The 23,169-nt window shown below is 43.2% G+C and overlaps 1 protein-coding gene across 1 annotated transcript in view; it reads left to right on the top strand.

Moving 5' to 3' along the window:
* The window catches only part of MCMBP (minichromosome maintenance complex binding protein), a 37,690-nt gene extending 17,064 nt beyond the window's left edge, over positions 1–20,626 (top strand). The window contains exons 4-16 of the mRNA XM_077455468.1: positions 259–300; positions 1,876–1,979; positions 2,229–2,344; positions 2,608–2,744; positions 3,182–3,279; positions 4,740–4,918; positions 4,997–5,120; positions 5,753–5,870; positions 5,989–6,154; positions 11,278–11,411; positions 14,579–14,743; positions 16,237–16,325; positions 20,343–20,626. Coding sequence (XP_077311594.1) covers positions 259–300; positions 1,876–1,979; positions 2,229–2,344; positions 2,608–2,744; positions 3,182–3,279; positions 4,740–4,918; positions 4,997–5,120; positions 5,753–5,870; positions 5,989–6,154; positions 11,278–11,411; positions 14,579–14,743; positions 16,237–16,325; positions 20,343–20,469 — 1,599 coding nt within the window. The 3' untranslated portion in view covers positions 20,470–20,626. The remainder of the gene's footprint in view (positions 1–258; positions 301–1,875; positions 1,980–2,228; positions 2,345–2,607; positions 2,745–3,181; positions 3,280–4,739; positions 4,919–4,996; positions 5,121–5,752; positions 5,871–5,988; positions 6,155–11,277; positions 11,412–14,578; positions 14,744–16,236; positions 16,326–20,342) is intronic.
* Positions 20,627–23,169: the final 2,543 nt, after the last annotated feature.

The raw sequence follows: 23,169 nt of genomic DNA, 5'->3' as shown, positions 1-23,169 counted from the left end.
GCTAATCACAGGCAGTGAGACATTTCCCGGGGTCTGCAGCCGTGCATCGGGAAATGTCTCGCTGCCTGTGATTAGCGCAGTGCTGACTTCCTGGCGGGCTCTACATGTGAACTGTGCGAACACGCCTGAGCCCGTCCCTAACCAGGAAATGTCTATGATGGGGAAAGTTTTTAGATTGTCTCTCGTTGACCTTATTTGCTGCAATATCTCACAATACAGCTGTATGACCTTCCTAACTAGCACCATCTTTATTTCCAGGCTCTGCACCTTGGCAAATACCGGGATGTGGCAGATTGTAAGGTGAGTTTGGGAGAGGAGAATGGTGAACCAAAGAATTGTATATAAGAAATGGCAGTGCATCTAGGTGAGCCTGTTAATTGTATGAGAGGACTGGCAGTACATCTAAGTAACCATGGGATTTGTATCAAGAGACTTGGGCAAGAACGAGGGTGCACCAGCCTAGCACATTACCTTTTTAACCACTTGAGGACTGCCTCACGCTGATGTACGTTGGCAGAATGGCACGGCTGGGCACAAGCACGTACCTGTACGTTGCTTTTTAAGTGCCCAGACGGCGGCACGCTCCCGGGCCTGTGCTCCATGACGGTGGCCTCGTGACCAGTGGACCAGATCGTCGCTGGTGTCCCGTGATCGGGTCACAGAGCTGAAGAACGAGGAGAGGTCTGTGTAAACAAACCTCTCCCATGCTTCCCTGTGTGGCTGTCACTGATCGTCTGTTCCCTTTTTATAGGGAAGGACGATCAGTGACGTCACATGCCAGGCCACGCCCCCCTACAATAAAAAAAACACCTACACTACTACCTCCTAGTGGTTAACTCCTTCACTGCCAATGTCATTTACACAGGAATCAGAGCATTTAAATAGCACTGATTGCTGTATAAATGACTGGTTCCAAAAATGTCTGATGTGTCCGCCATAATGTCGTAGTCACAATAAAAATCGCTGATCGCCACCATTACTAGTAAAAAAAATTATATATATATATATATATATATATATATATATATATATATATATATATATATATATATATATATATATATATATATATATATATATATATATATATATATATATATATATATAATATATATGCGCACTATAAAACTATCCCCTATAACTTTTGCGCAAACCAATAATCGCTGATTGCAATTTTTTTTTTTTACCAAAAATATGTAGAAGAATATGTATCGGCCTAAACTGAGGAAAAAAAATTATATATTTTTGGGGGATATTTATTATAGCAAAAAGTAAAAAATATTGCACTTTTTTCAAAATTGTCGCTCTATTTTTGTTTGTAGCGCAAAAAATAAAAACCGCAGAGGTGGTCAAATACCACCAAAAGAGAGCTCTATTTGTGGGAAAAAGACGTAAATTTTGTTTGGGAGCCATGTCGCACGACCGCGCAATTGTCAGTTAAAGCGACGCAGTGCCAAATCGCAAAAAGGCGCTTGGTCCGGGGCTTAAGTGGTTAAACTATTAATAAAAAGCAAAGTCGATGTATACGCGCACAGGTTTTTTTAAGCTTATCACAGGCAACCAAAGATTAGGTCATCCGATTGACTGTACACTCTCCTTGCTTCGAGCAGATAGCATCTTTGGCCAACAGGCTTACATGTTTGTCCAAAAGTGACCCCAGGAATTGTGTGTGGACAGGCAGTACATCTAGGTGACCCTAGATAATATATATGTGTATGTGTGTGTGTGTATATATATATATATATATATATATATATATATATATATATATATATATATATATATATATATATATATATATATATATATATATATATAATTTTTTTTTTTTTTGGAGTTCTTTGTCCATTATTTGCTCTTGTCATTGTGTTGCAGCCACATCAGGAGGTGGATATAAACTCCTCTAGGACAGTCACTTCAGAGCGGCAGACCTTCTACTGTGTGCCAGTTCCAGGAGAGTCCACCTGGGTAAAAGAGATATCCTTTGTAAGTCCCCAATTGCCCTCAGTCCATCAGAGATGCCAACTATTCCCTCTGAAGCTTATGCCTCATGTCAGTGGTCATTGTGCATACCCAGAAGTGTATAACACAAGGAATTGATCCTATGTCTGCATTATTGGTGATCTTTGGCTGAATTATACACACCTTTTATTAGATGATGAATGACGCCGGTGAGGTGTCTGCCTAGAGGTTACACATGCGTTTAACTTTCCTTATCAAGTTCACATCTACAGCAGCTCCAGCCAGGCCAAAGTTACCCCCTCCACCTCCTACACCCCTAACCGCCAAAAACGTAGCTACGATGATGATGAACACTCTGCTACCCCCGGAGAACAGCACACAGGTAATGTCCTCCATTGTCACTACTACAGCAATCTCCTTCTGACCAACACCAACCTTCCTTTGACTTGAGTTCCCCCAACTAGACTTTACATATGCCATTTGACTATATGCATTGTGTGTGTGTGGCTGCTCCTGACTTCTCTCCTTTTTCTTTTCATGTGTTTGATGGTTGGTCATTGATTTATAAGGATCTGTTATGTAATACTCTGGAGAATGAGGTTGAATTTTCCATCCTGATCTGGCCTTGTGTGCATTTCACTTTAGATGTGAGTGAGACAAATATTCCGAAAAGGCATGAGATGGAGTCACAGAAGAAGCAGAAGGAAGCCCCAGCCAACAGCGCTCCTCTGGACCTCAATTTTCCCCTCCCTGAGGAGAAGGGACCAGCATGTCTAGTTAAGGTAAACATGACAGACACTAGGGGCGGCGACATGTCCTCCAAGACCCATTGAGTGAGGGGGAAGGGGTTGGTCAGGCTCCTTTCCATTGGCTCCTGCAGCAAATCTGTATTGGTGTGATGGGCATATTGCCTGTATCTACTGCTGCTGAATCACCATCATGTGGAACAAACAATGAGATCTAAATTACATCCCAGCAATTTATAGCTGAGTGATAAATTGGGTATTATTTTTCCACCAGTAGGGTCCACATTGGGCAAGCCCTCAGGAGGTCACAGTGGTGGTAGACCAGACAATGGCTGTCTCTGGTGAAGCAGAACAGATTGGCGATCTTCCAAATTTCTGGGTCTGGGATCAGTAGATGCTATACTGATCTGTTGCATCATCAGTGCAGGAAGACTTTGTCTTAAAATACATCACAATATTTTTTCTCCTTACAGGTGTATGAGAACTGGGACAATTTCAAAGTGAATGATGTTCTAGAGGTGTATGGGATGTTGTTGGTGGAGCCATCCCTAAGTTTCATAAACGAGGAAAGGTAAGAACAGGACTGACCTCCTGTCATGTGAGTTATTTCCCAGTGGCACATAAAGGAGTTATCATTCAAGTTATGTTAGATTGCTACAAAGTTAGGTTAGAAAAGGACTATCTAGTTCAAACAACAAATGTCTATTCAAAAAATGTATTGAAAACCTGCATATGAAGAACCCTTGACCCAAAACTGATCAAGAGGATGCCTGAAAAAAAGCCCATGATAGCGTGTGGTCCATTTTACTCTAACGGGGGAAAAATATTTCTTCTTGATCCCCTAAGGCAGTGATGGCGAACCTTGGCACCCCAGATGTTTTGGAACTACATTTCCCATGATGCTCAACTATACTGCAGAGTGCATGAGCATCATGGGAAATGTAGTTCCAAAACATCTGGGGTGCCAAGGTTCGCCATCACTGCCCTAAGGCAAACGGTTCAAAGATCTCCGATGTTATTCATTTTCGATATTAATAGGCATTTATCACTTAAGCTGGCTAGAACTAGCTCGCTGGCTTTTTTTTTTTTTTTTAATCGGTGAGTACCGATACCTTGCAGTGCAATTTGCGCCAGTACAAAAAAATAGTTGCAAATTGCACTGCAAAGTATCTCATGCAATTTCCCCCCACTGCTCATGTGTGTATAGAAAGGGAAAAGCCGCCATCTAGTGGGCAGTTTTATTAAAAATATTAGAACTCACAGTACATATCTGGGCAAATGCAAATGTACATGGGTGTCCCAGTCCTGCTGATGATGGCAAATCACTGGTGAAGTTCCAGAACCCTGTGGTATAGGGTGGAAGTGATGTCAGCTTGGGGGCAGACCCGCCTCTAAATCTCCTCCCAGCCCTGTGAGCACCTAGAGCAACTGAGATTTTCTATCAGAGGGACCAGGACACCTATACAGATGTTGTACTTTGCCAAATATGTACTGAGCATTCTAACATTTTTAATAAACTGCACACTAGATGGCGCTTTTCACTTTCTATACACACACGAGCAGTGGGAAGAAATTGCATGCAATTCGGACAGGAATCTCACCATATTGCTGTTCGAATTGCATGCGATTTTCACCCATTCATTTTGTATTGACCCAGAGTATCGGTTTTGGTATCTGGAGCACTTGCGCAAATGCTTGTTATTGGTGCATCCCTAATTTTAATCTTGTGCCCGGGTTTTACCATGGGCTGATGTGAAGTCTAGTATTGTATTGTCAGCCCATACTTGGGTTGTCAAGGATTGCCTGCTCAGGCCTGGGTTAGTTTGCCCTGACTTGTCAAATGGGCTTAGATGTTCTACTGTTAATGTCAGTTCGTTCCTGAATTGTCCAATGGAATGAGCAGGTCTAGCAGTGTAATGTTGGCCTGGTTCCCTGAGTTGTCCCATGGCTTAGGAGGTCTAATGTTTTACTGTGAGCTCACCTCTGAGCCAGACTGGCAGGCAATGAATTGTGACTACATTATATTGGCAGGGATTCTCTTGCTGCGTGTTTGGACCCTGCGGACATTATGGACACTTTGGAGGAACAGAGAGTACACAGTCCACCAACTTCTCTTGTGCCGCGGATCCATGCCATCATTGTGCAGAAGCTGCATCACATTAACCCTCTAATACCAAGCTCTGTCTGCGAGACTGATGAAAGTAAACAATGTGAGTCTTCCTTCTGTTGTGGGATCACTTGATTCGTGTCACTCCACCGTCCTTCATTGTCATCTCTGTCCCTCACAGGTCTGGCCAGCTTCATGGCAGAGTTGTCCTCTGTGCGATCAGAGCTTTTAGGCTTTTTGACGCATGCTCTGCTGGGGGACGGCCTGGCTGCTGAGTATCTCATCTTCCACCTCATCTCCACCGTGTGAGTATTTTATGTGTATGTGTATGTCCATGTTGGAGAGATGTCACCAGCCCACCAAGATCTCCCCCAAAATGGGCCCACAGATTTATTCAGCGATCACGTCCGTGCAGCATATATCAATGTTTTCAAGCCAACAAGACCCTTTCATCAGGCACATGACCATATGTGGCTCCAAAACGTTGCAATTTGCTGTAACGATGCGATCGCTGAATAAAGCTTTGGACCCATTTTGGAGATCTTGGTGTGCTGGTTGCAGCTCGCTCTCTCGCTCTCGCTCATTCTCGTTCTCTCTCGCTCGTTCTCTCTCGCTCGTTCTCTCTCGCTCGTTCTCTCTCGCTCGTTCTCTCTCGCTCGTTCTCTCTCGCTCGTTCTCTCTCGCTCGTTCTCTCTCGCTCGTTCTCTCTCGCTCGTGAGTCCCTTTGGTAGTCCCTTTTTTTTTTTCCCTTTCCTTTCCTTGCCCTCTGTGCTCACCATGTTGGCATATCCTTTTTTTTTTTTTTTTTATACCATTAGTTGACTTGCTTCATGCACACTCCTGACATCACACCCAGGACATCTGACCTTGCGTTGGCATCATTGCTGGCATTATCCAGTGTTGGAGACACCTAATCGTACTGTAATTCCTTTGTCAGGTACGCTCGAAGGGATGTGCTGCCACTTGGGAAATTCAGTCTGAATCTTAGTGGCTGCCCACGGAATGGCATCTTCACACAACATTTATATCGCGTGGTGCAGCAGCTGGTACCCACAGTAAGATGGTGGTTTTCTATTTTAGATACACATATGTGATAAAGTGATGTCAGCTGCCTACAGAAATGCTTGGTTTCATTAACCACCTCCTTATTTATTTATTTTTTCCCCCTCGCAGTCCTATTACCTCCGGATGACCATTGAAAACATGAACCGCTTACGCTTTATTCCCCAGAAAGATTACAATGCCAACCGTCTGCTAAGTGGCATCCTGCAGTTGTCATCTCGCACATCGCTATTGGTGGATGAAACCTTGCTGGAGCAGGGTCAGCTGGACACCACAGGTCCGTGTAGTGTGGGACTAATGAAATGGAATTGGTCAATATATCCTCTCAATATTGCCACATTCAAATAATTGTTAGAAACAAAATAAATACCCTTTAATGTGGACACTTTAAGGCACTTATATAGCTTTTCCATACTCTAAATATACAAGTGCCTTAAAAATCCACCTTAGGGGTATTTATTTTGTTTTTAAAGAATAATTATAACTAAAGGCAAAACTTAATTTTTTTCGTTTTAGAGTCGAGAGGGGTTAGAACACATGTTGGCTTTTATAGCTGTCTGTGCACCCATTAGGGAGATTCACCCTCTCTATTTTGTCTTCTTTACCATTAACATTTGAAAGTAAAAAAAAAAGCATTTTGGGTTGTCCCCAAAAAAGTAATAGTGGGTGGGAGATTCTAGTTCTGGTGACCTGGGGGTCCCCAAGAGATCCCCTTTTCAGGGTTTTTCTCTCACTTCCTATTTTTGCTATGGGACAGGAAGTTAATGGAGCTCTCCCTATTGGGAGGATGGGCAAGAGGGATGAGAGGCGACAAAAATAAAAATACCAGGGGTAATAATCTTGCCTTACTCTATCCAAAATTTAAAAAATAGTTTTGCCTATAAGTTCTACTTTTAATGTAGCCATAGATCCCCCTCATTGCCATTACTTGCATCTACCTTATATCTGTGTCATCCCAGCATTGTTTTTGTGACCTATGCAGACAGGAGGCAAAATGGCAATCATAAATTTTTTGCGCAAAGAATGCCATGGCTTTATTTTTATTTTTTTTATTATACCTCACAGGACACACACATTCTTGATAACTTGGTGGTTGTAAGCCACTCAATGACATTGCTACAATCTCCTCTGCTTTATTAAATGTCCCCAGTGTGTGGGTTTTTTTTTTTATTTTATATTTTTTTTAAACCACTGTGTACCTGATTTCATAGTGCCGATCAGTGCTCACGTGACTGGCTGCCTCTCCTCTCTTGATCTGACAGCAAAGCGGGACCGACGAACCCCTGCTGACATCAGCCAGGAGGAGGAGAGAGGTGGCCGGTCAGGCAGGTATTTTAGATTATACAGGGGGGCCAAATTACACAGCGCAAGCACTATGCAGTATAACCTGCTTTAAGAGAAGAGGGTCACTTTTGGCTTACAAACGCTTTTAAGGTGAATCTGCACTTGCCAAATAAGGCTGGCACTCTACCAGGGCAGTTGATGCTTCTTGGGCAGTGAGTCAGGCCTCCATGGTTCAGATCTGTAAGGCCGCAACTTGGTCTTCCGTGCATACATTCACAAAATATTATCAGGTGGATGTAAGGAGGTATGAGGATATAGCCTTTGGGCGCAGTGTGCTGCAGGTAGCAGTACAAGTCCTGAAGTCTGGGGGTACCCTGTGGGTTGTCTCCTTCCCCTCAAGTAGCATTGCTATGGGACATCCCATTAAGTAATTAAAGTGGATGTTAGCCCAATGTCATCCTTTCTAAACTACTGCCTTAGGGGTTATCTATAAGGATATACATGTCTCCTGCATGTATCTTTACCTGTCAAATGTCTCCCCTCTGTCTGTTATGAGACCCGAAAAACTGCAGATCTTGTGGGTGGGTTTGTTTTCCAGGGCTCAGTGGGTGGAGTCATGATGTCAGTAGATTCCCCACCCACCTCTACACTCCCCTTGCTGATATGCATTGTCTTCTGTGTATTTCTTACACTGAAGTTCTGCTATGATCTCTAACATCCAGTGAAAAGACAGGAAAGTAACCACATGACTTCAGCATGCCCAATTATTCTGAGGTGTGGAACATCCAATCCTGGCAGAGCAGCAGAAGAAAGGAGTGGGAGGGAAAAAAATAATAATGCATGTCTCTTAGACTAGTGCAGGAGATATGTAAATCACCCATCATTTACAGCAAGGGGGAGGATTTGACAGTTTTTTTTGTTTGTCAAGATTTCTCAGAGCTGGATTAACTCTTTGTGGCAAGACTGGGCTCAAATGATAAAATATCTTATAGTCTACATTATAACATCAAAAAAATAAATAAAAAATTTCGGGTTTACATCCACTTGAAGGCTCTGTCCCATAATGTATGGATTTTTCTTACAGCTTGCCTGTAAATTCCTTTTTCTTGGAGTAAGTCATGAGACAGAGGTCCCAACCCTCTTTTCTGGAGTATATGTATACATATATTGCTTTGCTAGAACAACTGAGTTAATCCTGGTAGGAGGAGGGACTATATAGGGAGGCAACTTCCTGTTTAGGGTGTGCCAGTGTCCATCACCTGAAAGTGGCCCCCTAACCCATTAAGTAATTGCCTAAGGCTCTGTGTTTTAATTAAAAAAGACAACAGCAAAGTTATCCCTATTCTTAATATTGTGAAAGATGTTATGCATAGTAAATTGATACCCGTCATGTCATGCTTCAAAACTGGTCCCGCTCGTGGAATGGTGACAAGCTTTTATCCTTAATCTCCATATGCGACGTTTAAACAAAATTGTACAGGTTTCATGTTTTGAGTTACAGGAGGTCTAGGGCTAGAATTATTGCTCTCGCTCTACCGATCATGGTGATACCTCACGTGTGGTTTGAACACCATCTTCATATGCTGGCACTATTCACATATACGTTTGCTTCTGCACGCAAGCTCGGCGGGATGGGGCGCTTACATTTTTTATTTCACTGTTCTTTTAAAAACTTTTATTCCCATTACAAGGAATGTAAAAATCCCTTGTAATAGATAAGTGATCTTGCGGCGAAACCGGCACGGAGACCCCTTTTATCTTGAAGTGGACTGCCCACTGAAGTGCATACCGGGGTTATGGCAGCTGCTGCCATAACTGTATTCCACTTCATAGTGCAGCAGCATAATGACAGCGGGTGGCCCGTAAGTGGTTAATGGGGATTAAGCAGAGGAAACTTTTTTTTTGTATATATATATTTTTTTTTTTCCCCCATTTATTCAGGAAAAGTCAGCTTCCATGTCAACATTGCAAAACATATATTAATTGGTATATCCTAAAACCGTGTACAAAGAACGTCAACATAAGTAGGAATCAACTGAACCCCAAAGCACCCTTCCCATGTTGAGGGCAAGTGGCCTGGTATTGTTTGGGGGGGGGGGGATACACGTCTTATGAGGCAGTACCCAGGTCCCCAAACACTTTTTATGGTAATAACTTGCATATAAGCCTTTAAAATGAACACTTTTGATTTTTCACGTTCGTGTCCCATAGACTTTAGCGGTGTTCATGTCAATTTTTTGTCCGCATGTTCTGGTTTGCATGTTCGAACTGTGGGGGGTGGTTCGGGTCATCCCTACCTATCACATTTTTGAAGGCCCTGGAGCACCAGGACAGTGGAATTACCCACAAAAGGACCCCATTATGGAAGGCAAACACCCCAATGTATATTCTATGAGGCATTATGAGTCTTTTGAACATGTGTTGTGGGGGGGGGGGGATTATGCAAAATGTGGAAAGAAAATGAAACTTTGTGTATAAAAAAAAAAGGAAGTTGTCATTCTAAGATATTTTTAAAACATAGCATGTACATAGCAAAAATTACACCCAAAAATACATTCTGCTACTCCTAAAATGGTGTTGCACACAAAATAAATAAAATCATTAAAATTCCAAAAAATAAAAAATAAACATTTGGAATTTTTTTTTTTCTCGAATGCTTGTTGCTAGGGGGTCCCTCGTAGTCTGCCTCCTTCAGTGCCTGGGCTAGTGACATCACTTTCTCCCCGGCGCAGGAAGGGCTCGGCTCTGCTCCCTCCCTCCTGTCGGTCATCTGGGACATGTGACAGGTCCCAGATGACTGCACGGCCAATCACGGCACCGCATGCGCAGTGGGTGTCCACAGTTACAATGCCGGTGCTGCCGAACGGGGGGGGGGGGGGGGGGTGGATGAGCCGGGCTTTGATCCCACGCATCGCTGCAGTATTTGGAGCTGTTGACTTTTTTTTTATTTTTTATGGAAACTCCTCTTCAGTATGGTGACACCACATGTGAGACTTTTTTACACAGCTTGGTCACATAGAGAGGCTCAACATTCAAGTAGCACCGCCAGACGTTCTAAAGGCAAAAATTACACATTTCATGCTCTGAGTCTGATGAAGAGTTCCCCGCTAGTCTTGTCCAACATACTCTGGACTATATGGAAAGCCTCCTTTCTGCTTAATAATTTTTTTGGCCATATGGACAGATGTGTCGTGTGACTTATGTTGATCACTGGGGAAGATCATTTTACTGGGACAGAGGTTTGACACGTGTGTTTCACTGTGTGGGGACACTGAACAGGACACTGTTTTGGGGACAGTAACTGGGTGATGGGTGTGTAAAAAGCTGTAAAAAAAGAGCCAGTGGTTCCCAACATCAGTCCTCAAGTACCCCCAACAGGCCATGTTTGCAGGTTTCCCTTTATTTGCACAGGTGTTTTAAATTGGAGTCATTGGCTTGATTTTTTGGACAGCTATTTTGTCTAAGAAATTCCCAAAACATGGCCTGTTGGGGGGGGGGGGGGGGGGGGGGGTTCTTGAGGACTGAGGCTGAGAACCACTACTGTAAACTACAGAGCATCTCCTAAAACTTCCCTTTTTTGGTCTGTTTTACCCTTGAAAGTGTTTAACCAAGAAAGTGGCGGCAGTTCATTGATGTCAGGTCTTTAATGTAGCTTTATTAAAAATGAGCATTGCACACTGCGGCTCTGCCTATTCATCGCCTGACACATCTTCCCCCTCCAATGGGATTCGTTGAACTTTTATTTCCCTTTATTTCTTTCAGACTAATTGTGGTTTTTAAGGCTTTTTTTTTCATTTAATTTCCAAAGTGTCTGACACCGTTGGTGACTGTGGCTTGTGTAGGAGGGGGGTGTTTTTGTCATCTTTCATTTTATACATGGATGCAGTGTGCTTTTTAATGTTTATTTTTCTGGATGTCCTCATCTTGTAGTGTATGTACTGCGCTTTTGCATTCTGTTTTTGTCCTTGAATGTTGTCCTCCTAGTATTACTTTTCTCTTTTTCTTTTTTTTGTCTCGGTTGTTTTGGATTTCCCTATTTTTTTTTTTTACTGTCTGGTTTGTCTTTCAGTTGCTGACATTTTTTTTCATCTCATTTGTTCTGTCTGTTCATTGCAGGTGTCCGCAATGTCACTGCGCTGGGTAATGTGATCACCTGGCAGAAAGTGGACTACGATTTTAGTTACCACCAGATGGAATTCCCCTGTAATATTAATGTGCTCGTCGCCTCGGAGGGCCGATCGCTGCTTCCAGTAAGTCTCATCTAATTTTATTTCCCTCTTCAGCCACGGACGTAGAGTAGGTAACATGGCAGCTACCTCTTCACTAGGCAGCATGGTTAAGGATGCAGCTTCTATTGATATTCAGCCTACTGACCTCTTTGAATAGTTGCTTCATCCAATCGGAAAGGATCTGGAACTGTCTGATAGACACCTACTAATAGAGCTTTTTCTCTATTTGCTATATACAGCAGTTTGTCAGCATATAATGAAATACAATTCCTGTGCCATATTGCTAACTCTAATTAGGAGACCGAGGGGGCTTATTTATGATGGAGTGAATATTGCTGAAAAAAAACAATGAAATTGACATTACATGTGCCTGAACACAATCTGTATGTGTTCGAGAAAAAATATGTGAAAAACAAAAGTGTGCTTAACACAATGGGTGCATAAGTCCAATAGTAGATAGAAACTCCAAATCAAACAACACAGGAATAAGTCCACAGAGCTGTGAAGGGGAAAAAAAAAACTTCCTGTTGAAGTGACACCGAACCAATGGGAAAGGAAAACAGGTTGTCTGTGGTCACTCTAAGCAACACTTCAATGATAAGTAAATGGATACTCTTACCAGCTGGGATGGACACGCAGGTCTTATGACAGTTGGTCAGAGGCTCGGGATCATACAAGGTCCAGATCAAGCGCTGTACATGGGAGATGGTCAAGTAGATCAGGAGCAGGGTCCCCGACTCTCAGTCCTGAGGTTCTACAGGCACTGTAAGATCAAGGTGGATGTTGCCCCGAACAACTCCTCATACACTCCAGAAAAGCATGTGGAAAAGGAGGGAGGGCTCCAGATAGTGTCGGTCAAACAAATAGGTTTATTGAAATTTGTCATGTATCAACAATGACAAGATATGTGATCACAAGATATAAAAAAAATGTATAAAAAGCAATGTGGGTGCAGTAAATGCTAACCCGACGCGTTTCGACACTAAAGGTTTTCAACTTCCTTTTTTTTGCTCCAGTTGAAAACCTTTAGTGTTGAAATGCGTCGGCCATGCATTTACTGCACCGCACTTTGCTTTTTATACTTTTTTTATTTTTTTTTAGATCTTGTGATCACTTTTATCTTGTCCTTGTTGATATATGACAGTGCAGGTCAAACCGATAGGTTTATTGAAATATCTGGAGCCCTCCCTCCTTTTCCACTTGCTTTTCTGGAGTGTATGAGGAGTTGTTAAGGATGACATCCACCTTGATCTTACAGCGCCTGTGGAGCCTCGGGACTGAGAGTCGGGGACCCTGCACCTGAGTTACTTGACCATCTCCTGTGTACAGCACTTGATCTGGACCTTGCATGATCCTGAGCCTTTCTGACTCACTGTCGTAAGACGTGTGTCCACCCCAGCTGGTAAGGGTATCCATTTACTTATCTTTGAAGTGTTGCTTAGAGTGACTACAGACAACTTGTTTTTCTTTCCAGTTGGTTCGGTGTCACTTCAAGAGGAAGAGGTGTTTTTTTTATTTATTTTTTTTTCAGATCTCTGTGCACTTTGTCCTGTGTTTGATTTGGCATTTCTATCTACTATTGGACTTATGCACCCATTGCGTTTAAGCACACTTATTGTTTTTCACATAATTTTTCTCTAACACATACAGATTGTGTTCAGGTACATGTACTGTCAGTTTTATTTATATTAGCGCTACACTGTTTTACCACTCATGTTAGACTTTGAGTGTTAGCAGCTTTTCCTTTTTTTGATTTATTTATGTTTTAGCGCAGTTTTTTTTTTTTCCCCCACACTCTCCAATATCGCTGTATACATTATTATACTTTGCAGCACTACTGCATACAGCAGCCCACTCACACTGCAAGCTGTGGCATGTAGCAGCAGAGAACTTTGAATGGTGAGAGCCTCTTCCATTCTCAATCTTTTTTTTTTTTTTCTTTTTTTTTTACGCCAATTTTGTTTTTCTCAAGCCAGTGGAGCCCATTGTACATGTGTAAAGCACATTGCTGGGCTCCATGAATATGGCAAGATATTTTTTTCATAGGTATTTAAATTTGCAAATGAAAAGTCGCTTTGCTATTTAAGCCAAAAGCCAAGTTTTATCCTGAAAATCAAACTATGTAATTTATTTTTTATCAAGATTCTTTTATAAGAGGTTCAGCTGGCCTCTAATATGCAGTTGTCTAGATTGGCAGTTTCCCAGGAATAGCTTTGTACCTAGACCCTGCTAGACTGGAGGAGTGCAGTCATAGTCTGGAATAAAACCTTTGGGGATTGGGCTCTGCAGTGTGATTTACCAGTCGGCGTGCACTGTAAGTGCCCTTTCACGCTGACAGCATGGGGGCGTCAGCGGTTTAGTGCCGCTAGTTTTAGCGGCGCTCTACCGTTTTATTTTTCGGCCGCTAGAGGGGCACTTTTAACAAAGGGTAAGGTTAAAAGTGCCCACAAAGTGCCACTGCCCATTGATTTCAATGAGCTGGGGTGCTTTAGGAGCGGTGTATACTCCACTCCTAAAGCGCCTCAAAGATGCTGCTTGCAGGATTTTTATTTTTTATCATTTTTTTTATGTCCTGCCAGCACAGCTCTTCATCTGCAATGCCAGAGTGCTTTCACACTGGGATTGCAGATGAGGCATTTTTCAGGCGCTATTTTTAGCGCTAAAACACCTGAAAAACGCCTCCAGTGTGAAAGGGGTCTTGACAACAGGGTGCTTTCCAAAAACTGTGACACAGCCCCGGGTGTTACCCTGTCTCTGAAGGCTTACTTTGTGATGAGGTCACATGGGCTGACCATAAGGAGCTTTTTGTTAATGGAGCCATTGGATGCCATTTACTACCCTAGAAGTGCCCATATTCTCCTGTAGGATACAAAATAACTCAATCTAAAAGATCGTGTCACTCAGGCTGCAAGAAATAGATTTTACAGTAAGTACAAAGATCCAGTTATATTTCTGCTTACCCTGTGCAATCTGTGCTAAGCTACTGTCCCTTGTGGGAAATGTTCATTACCTTGTACAGTCTGTGCTCAGACATTGTGCAGTGAAGTCTAATCAGAGCACACCCTTCATCTTGTATTAGCGCTAATCTAAGCCCAGATTGTTTTCTCGGTTTATGAAGCCCATTCATGACTCCTAATTCTTGTATGTAGCAGTTTTGTTCAGTATGCTTTTTTTTTTTTCTTTCTCAGTCAGACTGTCAGATTCACTTGAGGCCACAGCTGGTGCCCCCCAATATGGAGCAGTATATGGGGGATTTGCTGTCTGCTGTCCAGCCATCCTTGTTCAACAAGTTCCGCATCTACCTAAGTCTTCTACAGCTGATGGACTACAGTATTTCTGAGGATGTTACAAAGGTACGAGAGAGCGTGGCAGGGATACAGGCAATTAACGTGGTTCTAAAACCTTAAAGTGGTAGTAAACTGTTACACCACTTGTACCTACAGGTAAGCCTATAATACGACTTGCCTGTAGGTACTGAGAATATCTCCTAAACTTTTAGGAGCACAGTTTAGTTGATATTCAGAGTGCATGCAGCCGATGACATTGGCGCATGCGCTCTGAAGGTCAGGCTTACATTGCCGAACCTTCAGAGCCCGTGCCAGAAATGGCGGCTCCCACGCATGGGAGTGACATCTGGCCCCCACCCACTCATGTGGGGGGGGGGGGGGGGGGCAACAAGCCAGAAGCAAAGCCGAGGCAAGATTTTGGCTGTCTCAGCGGTCACTTAGGGGCGCTGGTGGGAGGGCTTCATTTTAAGGATATTTATTATAATGTGCTAGTATGCAATGCATACTAGCACATTATGACATTGCCTTGCAGAGTTTTTTTAATCACTTGCAGTTTACTACGGCTTTAAGTTTTTTTTGCCTTAGTGCATTCAATGCATTAAGGTGAAATTCTTTCTGTGCTGCAGCTCTCCCTCAGACCTCCCCTTACCTGAGCCTGATCCAGCAATGTTCACGAGCACAGCACCTCCCGCTGCTGTCTCTCTCCTCATTGGACAGATTGGCGCCTGCTGCTGTCAATCAAATCTAGTGACACAGGAGCAGGGCTCTGGAGCGAGCCCCCCCCATCGGTGCCCCCCAGGGAAACTGGCTTCCCCTGGGGCCACCCGAAGAAGAGGGGCTTCCAGTGATGGAGGGGGACCCCAGAAGAAGATTGTGGCTGCTCTTTGCAAAACATTTGCACAGAGCAGTAAAAGTATAACATGTTTGTTATTTTTAATGCAACAAAAAAAACAATGGTTTACAAACACTTTTAAGATGGAGGGTGGAGCTGTTCTCAAACTTACAGGGGCTAGACATGATGGGTACACTGGAAAGATGTAGACGTGCCATGGTTGTCATCCTGCTTCAGGATTCACTACCCAGGGTATCATGGGTACCTCAAAGATAGTGTGTAGGAGTTTAGATTTCGCTGGCTGCATGCTTGTTGCAGGTAAGTTACTCCAGGAGCCACAAGAAAAGGAACGCTCAAACAAGCAGAGGCAGCATCCATAGTTGTATGCTGGGAGACTCTCTTGAAATGTGTGTACAAAGTGTCACATCAGACACGCAAGCGTGACATTGATGTGATTGTGGAAATATTACAATACAAGCAATAGTCAGATAATGGTCTGTTTTTAATATACACCCCCCCCCCCCCCCAATAAGGCCAGATGACAGAAATCCGATTTGTGTCCCACATGCTAAAAGCAAAAAACAAAAGAAATGGCAGTTTTCATTCCATAGGATGTGTTATTATTGGAGCTGTTTGGGCCCCGGGTATGTTCAGCCCTGACAGTTGATGTAATAACTTTCTGTATCTGTTCCCCTCTGATGGAAATTATTTTTATTTTTTCATTAAGTCTGTCGAAGATGATTTTGTGGACATGAGGAAAGACGATCCACAAAGTATGAGTGCCGACGACCTGCACAGGCTGCTTCTTGTTGCTCGGTAAGTGTTCTTCATCTTCCAAAATGTTGTGATCTTATAAAATGTCACATCTGGTCAACCTCCGTTATGCAAGAAGATAAGATGTTTGATGCTGGAAATTAATATATGAAATCACTTTTAGAATCGTTCTATAAAAATCTTCATTGTTTTATGTGATTTATACCCCATTCTGCATCCAGAGATGTAGGGGGTGGGATGGGATCCATCACACAGCACCTGCTGGAAGCCTGCAATGTCTGCTATTTAAGTGCAAAATCTTTTCATTCTTCTATTCTCAAGTACCTGATCGCTGTGATAGTCTGCCAATTGGACACTTTGTAGCCTGCCCCTGTTTGGGTTTCTCCTCTTGAATGGAGAAAGATGCATTGTGACTCTTTCTCCTTGCTAGCAGATAACGTGGAAAATAACAAATAACGGTAAAATGGGTAAAAGCTCAAGATATTTTAGGTCAGATTACATTTTTATAAAATTTTGTGTTGGTGTGTTTCTAGGTAGGATAAAAAAGGCAAAATGTGCATTATTGTGCTTGAGGCCTTACTACAGGTACAGACAACACAATATACAGTATCTCACAGAAGTTAGTACACCCATTAAATTTTTGAAAATATTTTAGTATATCTTTTTTCATGTGACAACACTGAAGAAATGACACTGCTACAATGTAAAGTGGTGCTCTACATACAGATGGCCTAGGCTATAAAAAGATTGTCAAGACCCTGAAACTGAGCTGCAGCACGGTGGTCAAAACCATATATCGGTTTAACAGGACAGGTTCCACTCAGAACAGGCCTCGCCATGGTCGACCAAAGAAGTTGAGTGCATGTGCTCAGCATCATATCCAGAGGTTGTCTTTGGGAAATAGACATATGAGTGCTGCCAGCATTGCTGCAGAGGTTGAAGGGGTGGGGGCTCAGCCTGTCAGGGCTCAGACCATACACCACACACTGCATCAAATTGGTCTGCATGGCTGTCATCCCAGAAGAAAGCCTCTTCTAAAGATGATGCACAAAAAAGCCTGCAACAGTTTGCTGAAGACAAGCAGACTAAGGACAAGGATTACTAGAACCATGTCCTGTGGTCTGATGAGACCAAAATATACGTATTTGGTACAGATGGTGTCAAGCGTGTGTGGCGGCAACCAGGTGAGGAGTACAAAGACAAGTGTGTCTTGCTTACAGTTGATCATGGTGGTGGGAGTGTCATGGTCTGGGGCTGCATTTGTGCTGCTGACACTGGGGAGCTACAATTCATTGAGGGAACCATGAATGCCAACATCTACTGTGACATACTGAAGCAGAGCATGATCCCCTCCCTTCGTAGACTGGACTGCAGCAAGATAACCCAAACGCACCTTCAAGACGACCACTGGCTTACTAAAGAAGCTTGGGGTAAAGGTGAAAGACTGGCCAAGCATGTCTCTAGACCTAAACCCTATTGAGCATCTGTGGGATATCCTCCAATGGAAGGTGGAGCGCAATGTCTCTAACATCCACCAACTCCGTGATGTCATCATGGAGGAGGACTCAAGTGGTAACCTGTGAAGCTCTGGTGAACTCCATGCCTGGGAAATACTGGTGGCCACACAAAATATTTACACTTTGGACCCAATTTGGACATTTTCCCTTTGGGGTGTACTCACTTTTGTTGCCAGCGGTTTAGACATTATGGGCTGTGTGAGTTATTTAGAGGGGACAGCAAATGTGTCATACAAGCTGTACACTCACTACTTTACATTGTAGCAAAGTGTCATTTCTTCAGTGTTGTCACATGAAAAGATATTAAAAAATATTTTCAAAAATGTAATACATGTGATGCTGCTGTACTATTTTTACATTAGTTTTCCTTTCCTGATGAGAGAGAAATTCATTCCCATTTACCAAATGAAAGCCCAATTCCTCCGTAAAAAAACAAATTCTCCTAGATACACAAAGTAGTTGCGGTGACCGGTTTGGTTTTACTAACATGTCAGTTGTAAAGCTGTGTTGGGCATTAGTGATACTAAAGGATCGTTTTTTTTTTTTTTTTTTTAAATAACAAACATGTCATACTTGCCTCCACTGTGCAGCTCATTTTGCACAGAGTGGCCCCGAGCATCCATTTCTGGGGTCCTTTGGCTCTTCCGTCTCCTCCCTGCAATAGATGACCCCCTTGGAGAAGCGCTCTGCCGAGGGGTTACCGTGCGTGCTCCTGGATCCAGCATTCTGCGTCCATAGAGGCCGAATGCAGGACTCTGCCCCCGACACCCGCATCACTGGATTTGACAGCAACGGAGCCAATGGCTGCGCTGCTATCGATCTAATCAAGAGCCCGTGGAGAGAGAGGGACGGCGGGGACTCGCCAACGGAAATTCTGGGCTCAGGTAAGTAAAACGGGGGCTGGGGGGGGGGGGGGGTGGTGACTGTAAGGTGTTTTCACCTTAATGCATAGCATATGCAATAAGGTGAAAAAACACATTTTTCATTATGAAGGGGTTAAAGAGGAAGTAAACCCTGATGAGTTGCCTTCCACTTTGTCTCCCTGCAAAGGTAAAGCATAATGGACTACTATGCATCGCATAGTAGTCCCTTATGTGTCACTTACCTGACACAGGAGCCAGTGATGTCACCGCTGTCCCCTGTAGTCCGGCGCATCCATCTTCTCGTGGGTCTCGCTGCTCCGCCGCTGTCATTCTGCGAAGCCGCAATGACGTCACTCCCACGCATGCTCACAGGAGCCGCCACTCGTGGCACATCGCCGTAGACAGCGGTGCCTGTCTTTCGGCAAATATCTCCTAAACCGTGTAGGTTTAGGAGATATTTCTTGGACCTACGGGTAAGCCTTAATCTAGGCTTACCTGTAGGTCAAAGTGTGTTTGTAAGGGTTTACAACCACTATAAATCCTAAAATGGTTCTACAGTGCATCACAGCGTTTCACTTTTTCCATATTTTATCAGCCTTATTCCAAAATTGATTAAATTCGTTATTTTCCTCAAAATTCCACAACTGCCCCATAATGACAACATAAAAGAAGTTTATTTGAAATCTTTGCAAATTTATTAAAAATAAAAAAAAATCCCATGTACACAAGTATATCAGCCGCAATGCTCAATACTTCGTTGAAGCACCTTTGGCACCAATTACAGCCTCAAGTCTTTTTGAGTAGGATGCTAGAAACTTGGCACAATAGTAACCTGTAAAAAAAAAAAAAAAAAAATGTTTTAATGTTGCCTATGGAGATTAAATGTCCAAGTTTGTTGCCATTCCATGAGTGGGCGCAATTTTGAAGCATGATATGTTGGGCATCAACTCGGTGTAATGTTATCTTTTATAATATGAAAAAAAAAATTGGATCAACTTTACTGTTTTTATTTTTTTTTTCCAAAAAGTGTTTTGTAAGACTGCTGCACAAATACAGTGTGACATATTGACTGGCATTTTATTCTCTAGGGTTTCTGAAAAAAATTGTGTGCGTGCATGTGTATGTATTACACACACACACACACACACACACACACACACACACACACACACACGTGTGTATTCGGGGGTTACAAGTAATTTCCAAGCAAAAGAAAAAATTATTTTAACATAATACTTATAGTAATAGTCCGGATTGAACATATCCTGCACCATACAATTTGTGTATATATATATATATTATAATGTGTGTGTGTGTGTGTATATGCGTGTGTGTGTGTATATATATTATATTATATTGTTAGAAAATTACTTAGAACCCCCAAACACACCCATACAAAAAAACTGATTTTAACTTTTAGACCAAGTGTGTGTGTGGGGAAAAAAAAAAAAAATGCCTGGTCCTTAAGTGATTAAAGAAAAATATATAATCTGTGCCTTTTACAATCACTTTGGAAATCTTTTACAAAACACATTTATTACACACCTCTGGCATTAATAACTCATGACTTTAAAACTTGTTTCTACCTTATGGATATTGGCCCTCACTTTTTTGAACATTATGAAGAATAAAAAGTGCAGTTTTGTGTTATGAATGGGATTTTCTTGTCGTCTCTTCAGGTTGCTTTCACTCAGTTCTGGACACAGATCTCTTTCCCGGGAGAGGTGGCACAAAGCCAAACAGCTGGAGTCGCAAAGGAAAAGTCGTCTCCAAGACCAGAAACATTTTGGTGGCAATGAACTTTAATTTCCATTTTATTACTATGCTACATTTCAAGAAGGGTGGGCCTGGACCTGTCCTCCACCAGGAGGCGCCCCGGTCTCCATAAACTTTTACAGAAGTGTCCTTGTCAGCTTGCTTTTTCATAGATGATATTTTTTGATATTAAAAGTTCTAAAATGTTTGTCTTTTCTTCAGAACTCCTATTTGGCTATACCAGCAGGACTTTCCTGGCACTCTGGGCAAAATAAAAAAAAGTTAAAAAATATGATTTGTCAGTAGCATTACCACAGCCAGTTAATTTGTGAGGCCCCCCTGAAACGGTTTTACTGCCAGTATATCCTGCCAGAAAGTCTCCGTTTAGTGTACATTGGGGGAGAAGGGAAATCACATGACTGTTGGGTTATACTGCCACCTAAAGGAGGGTTTAGACAATGATTAACAATGGCATTCTGATATGGTCCATCCTCCCAGCATGCCGTTGTTTGTTTTTTTTTTTTTTTTTTTTTTACTAGTGTCCTAGGAGAATTAACATCTTTTGAATCTTAAGAAAAATCTTTATTTTTGATAGCTTCTCAGTTTTTTTTTTTTTAATCAACATTTTTCTATGTGCTGTTTGAGTTAGTTTCTGCTCAGGGATTGGTCTATCCTCAACTGTAGCTTTTGAAGCTCCTAAACAGACCAATCGAGAGGGGTTTATCTGGGGGCTTACCTGGAATGTCCTTTGGTCACTGGGCTCTGTATTGTGGTACCGCTGGTGGTTTTTGAATCCAGAGGTGTGGTGCAACGTACGGTATGACCCTGCCTCTGAGGACTCGCTTTGTGAGTAGGCCAAGCACCCAGAGCCTATCTTTATTCCTTAGGACTGTTGAGCGCCATGTCCTTAGCTGTACTGTAGAAAGACTTAATGCTGAGCACTGACGTCAACTGCTAGGTTGTGGTGGTGGTGTGTGATCCTTGCTCTGTCCTGCCAGTCAACGTTGAGGAAGCACTTTACTGTTACTGCTTCTTATTGCAAGTGGTGTGTGGATTATCTGTAATTGGTCTCCTGCTTGAGCTGATCACCTCCAACCATTTTAACTTCTACCATCAGCTGGTTTGGTGCCTGCAGCTAAGATGTCCCCACTCTGCTGTGCGACATGTCTGATTCCGAGGCAGGGTCTCATGATCACAAGGCCTTTCCGACGTACCTACTGTTTACAGCTGTCTATTTTTATGGTGACTGGTGGACTCCTGATAATCTCCCTGTGGATTATGCAGCTGTGTTTTAAAGTGGAACTTCCACTCATTATCTTTGGCATGTATCCTGTTCCCACTTCTGGGAGTCTGTGCTGTGGCCTGTGACATCACTGTGGGGCTCCCTCCTCACCTCCCTGTCGACAGGCCAGTAGGAGAGAATAGCGGGGCCTTGTGCATGCACAGTAGTGTTCCCGGCATGAAACCATAAGGCTACATTTCTGGGTAACCTTACCTGCAATGGTGGCGGCAGTACCCAACAGCTGATGGGATCATCCGCTGTGGTGCCGATATCGCTTGACTCCAGGACAGGTTAGTGTCATGTTATTAAAAGCCAGAAGCTGCAGTAGGTGTAGCTGCTGGCTTTTTTTGGCTTTTTTTTTTTTTTTGGGATGAACACTGCTTTAAGGATTCCATTGAAAATGATTGGCGATTCTGTCTAAAACGCTCTCTGGCCTTAGCTGTAAAGCCTCTTTCACACGGGGCGGATCAGTAAAGATCCGCCCCGTGATGATCCGCTCGCTCAGCGGGGATCGCTCCGTTGTCCCCGCTGAGCTGGCTGAGGACAGGGCGGTCTCCGCACACTGTGCGGGGACCGCCCTGTCAGCTCTCCATTCTCCTCTATGGGGATCGGACGAGCACGGACCGTGTGTCCGTGTTCATCCGATCCGCTCTGCAGACGGACAGAAAAATAGGATTTTCCTCCGTCTGCAGAATCGGACAGTTGCGGAGGCGGACAATAGCGGGTGTCTGCGGATGCTCATCCGCAGACACCCGCTATCCCATAGGGATGAATGTATGGCCCGTATTTCATCCGCCAACGGATGGATGAAATACGGACATACCATCCGCATGTGTGAAAGGGGCCTTATGCTAGTTTTCTTTTCAATTATTTATGGAGTTTCAACATGAACATTAAAGCAAAGAATACAATAGTAGCTGACATAGTACAATATTCAGATTTGATATAACACGGTTGTAAAATGGTTACATACCAGCACTATTTTGTTTTCTTTATTAGTTGCAGGGGCTGCGCTTCCTAGTCCACAATGTGGATGCCATGGCTCCCTGTATAGGTAGGGTGCTGGAGTGTTTTATATTATCAGAAATAGAATGAACGGTATGTAATACTGTCCCTAGTAGGTCTGCCAATTTTGTTGGTAACTGCAGACAGATTAAGGTGTAGAGCGGGGGTGGCCAACCAGTGGCCCGTGGAGCCCTTTGATGTGGCCCGCGAACCTCCTGCTCTGGAATGGCAAGTTAGCAAGCCCAGATCACAGGTGGCCCTTCATACCACATCATCGGTGTTGTGAATGAAGCTGGTGGTAGAGGAAGAAAACGGCTGCAGAGCCGAGCCCATAAGCCGATGCTTCCTGTACAGCGCCGGCTTTTGCCATAAGCAGAGTCTATGGCAAAGTTCAGTTAACCCACAGGATAGACACAGGTGCACTACGCTGTACCCGCAGTGTGGGTAATCATCAGTGTGAAAGC

Source organism: Lithobates pipiens, unplaced genomic scaffold (assembly GCF_037356315.1).
Source record: "Lithobates pipiens isolate NorthernLeopardFrog02 unplaced genomic scaffold, aLitPip1_a1.2 Scaffold_25, whole genome shotgun sequence".
Classification (NCBI taxonomy): Eukaryota; Metazoa; Chordata; class Amphibia; order Anura; family Ranidae; genus Lithobates; species Lithobates pipiens.
The sequence above is the reverse complement of the archived record's forward strand: the minus strand, read 5'-3'. Positions and strand labels throughout refer to the sequence as shown.